The 2,535-nt window shown below is 46.4% G+C and overlaps 1 protein-coding gene across 1 annotated transcript in view; it reads right to left on the bottom strand.

Annotated features, from left to right (window-relative positions):
• LOC102771299 (zinc finger protein 615-like) overlaps nucleotides 1-649 on the bottom strand; it is a 10,988-nt gene extending 10,339 nt beyond the window's left edge. Inside the window, exon 1 of the mRNA XM_015570973.1 lies at nucleotides 562-649. Coding sequence (XP_015426459.1) covers nucleotides 562-576 — 15 coding nt within the window. The 5' untranslated portion in view covers nucleotides 577-649. The remainder of the gene's footprint in view (nucleotides 1-561) is intronic.
• Nucleotides 650-2,535: the final 1,886 nt, after the last annotated feature.

Genomic DNA, 2,535 nt, shown 5'->3' with positions numbered 1-2,535 from the left:
GGTTGTTGGTGGGAGCCTCTCCCGCCTCCTCAGCAGCACTAAGGATGTCCGACTGCAGTTTAGGCCTGCTCCCCGCTGGCAAGTGGACATCCCCCGAGGGCTGCCGTGCTGCCAGAGGGATGTCTGATTGCCATCATAGGCCCAATCCCCTGGGGAGCAGGCCTAATCCAGCAAGTGGTCATCCCCCGAGGGGTCCCAGACTCCAAGAGGGCACAGGCCGGGCTGAGGGACCCCCACCCCCTGAGTGCACAAATTTTTGTGCACCGGGCCTCTAGTTAATAAATAATAATACAAGAATAAATTGCAGTTTGTGTACTCACAAACTTTGCCCCATCTTGTATTTTGTAATTATGCATTCACACATTCATGGATTCATCCAATTACAAGTTTCAATAATGTGTAAAAAAATGTTCTTGTTGACCTAGAAATGCCACTTTGTATTTGAGAAACAAAAGATATATACATAGTACATGTATATTTTTCATATTAACAAAGGTGGTTTTTATAGGCCTCTAGACATCCATGAATGAAGACAAGAAAGGATAAAACGAACCCAATCACCTGAGCCTGGAGCATTTCCTTCTGTTCTCTGAAAAGAGCCGCAAGGGCGAGGCCCTGCTTTGGTGTGTTTGGGGTTTGCCTCTGTATTTCTTTCTTTTTTTAAATATATTTTTATTGATTTCAGAGAGGAAAGGAGAGGGAGAGAGAGAAACATCCATGATGAGAGAGAATCATGGATCGGCTACCTCCTGCACGCACCCTACTGGGGATCCAGCCTGCAACCCGGGCATGTGCCCTTGACTGGAATCAAATCTGGGATCTGTCAATCCCCAGGCCAAAGCTCTGTCTACTGAGCCAAACCAGCCAGGGCTGCTCTGAATTTCTGTAGAGAAATCCGTCTGCAGTCAGGGGTGTCATGGAAATGCTGACACCCAACCCCACAGCCTCCTCCTGCTTCACATGGTTCTATTGCTCCTGGGAAGTCAGGCCTGTGGACAGAGGAGAGAATCCCACGGGTGGTGCACTTCCTCTGGGCCCCGATGCTACACTGCTCTGAGCACTCACCTCACACAAGGCCACAGGATCGCTAGTGTCCCTTCAAATGGTGCCAGAAGTATGTATTCTTTTGGACAGGAGAGCTACACAAGGCCACAGGATCGTTAGTGTCCCTTCAGATGGTGTCAGAAGTAGGTATCCTTCTGGCCAGGAGAGGCTTAGGTCCCACCTGTGCGGCGGCACTCCTTTATCCTGTGGAGGTTAAGTGGGGTGCGTGTCACAAGAGACCTGGGAGATGACATCCATGCCCGCACCAGGCCTGAGGAGCAGTGAGCGTCAGGAAAATCACTAACACAGAGCAGAGCATGTGGATGGAGAGGGTCTGGGCACTGTTTCCCTTGAAAGTTTGTGTGCTCAGGCCTCTTCAAACAGTTCTGCACACATTTCAGCTGGAAACCCAGTTCACTGGGCAAGCTCTCAGCTCTCTCTCATAAGCAAAAATGTTACGATCTTAGGGGTTTTGAATATATACGAAAGTACCCAAGATGGTAAACGAACTGGAAGGCGGTAAATGAATTTGAAGTTCTTTAAGATCCCTGTATTGTTAGAGGAGAGAATAAAGTACTAATTAATTCAAGAATTTAACTAAGTTCCAGGTTGTATGCAGTCTCTAATGTCAGAATAAAAACTAACAGTTGTCTTAAAGTACATAATTTACATGCTAGTGGATGGGGGAAATATAATTTTAAAACAACACCTGAGCCCTGGACAGTGTGGCTCAGTTAGTTGAACATTATCCCTAGGTGGGTTTTCGTTCCCCTCACTCTCATACACGACTGGGAAGCAGAGTGAGAATTCAAGATCTCCACTAGCTTCAGTTTCTCTTATCGCCCTTTGAAATTTAGACCTGGAACTCTTAGGAGCTGGAGGACCTGGTTTAGGCTTCCTTTCTAATTTAGGGAGCCTGTTTTGAATGGGAGGGCTTTTCTCCTCTCTACTGACTGGAAAGGACCAAGGGTCATATTTATGATATTTATTGTCCTTTCGATCAGTAGGCATAGCAAAATTGCTCTTAGATTGGCCTGGAGACAATAATGATGTGTCCTCTCTAGGTGGAGCCGAGGGACTATTTAAAGTTTGAGAAAGTTCAACCGTTTCTGCCTCTGGTGCCAAGGTGTCAAGAATTAAATGCCAGAGGTAAAAAAGGGACCTTCTCAGATCTATGGAATCTGTAATAAGTCTTTAATTGCTCTCCTACTTCAGTCCACGTTTCTAAACAGTTCCTTCCTCAGGAAACCATGAACAGACTTCTTGTATAAAACGTTCTGTCTGACTGGGAGTAACCTTAACTTCTCTGGTAGCAAAGATATGTTTTAAAAGATCAATACAGAGTCTTCTTTCTTTCAACTCAGTATGGCCCATCTTCTCAATCTAGGTTCTGTACTATCTACCCTCTTACCCTACTTATCCTCTATAGGGGGATCTGCAGCACCCTACGATGGAGTCCTATCAATCCCAAGTGCGGGGGGGGGGGGGGTT

Source organism: Myotis davidii, unplaced genomic scaffold, assembly GCF_000327345.1.
Source record: "Myotis davidii unplaced genomic scaffold, ASM32734v1 scaffold1388, whole genome shotgun sequence".
Taxonomy (NCBI): Eukaryota; Metazoa; Chordata; class Mammalia; order Chiroptera; family Vespertilionidae; genus Myotis; species Myotis davidii.
The sequence above is the reverse complement of the archived record's forward strand: the minus strand, read 5'-3'. Positions and strand labels throughout refer to the sequence as shown.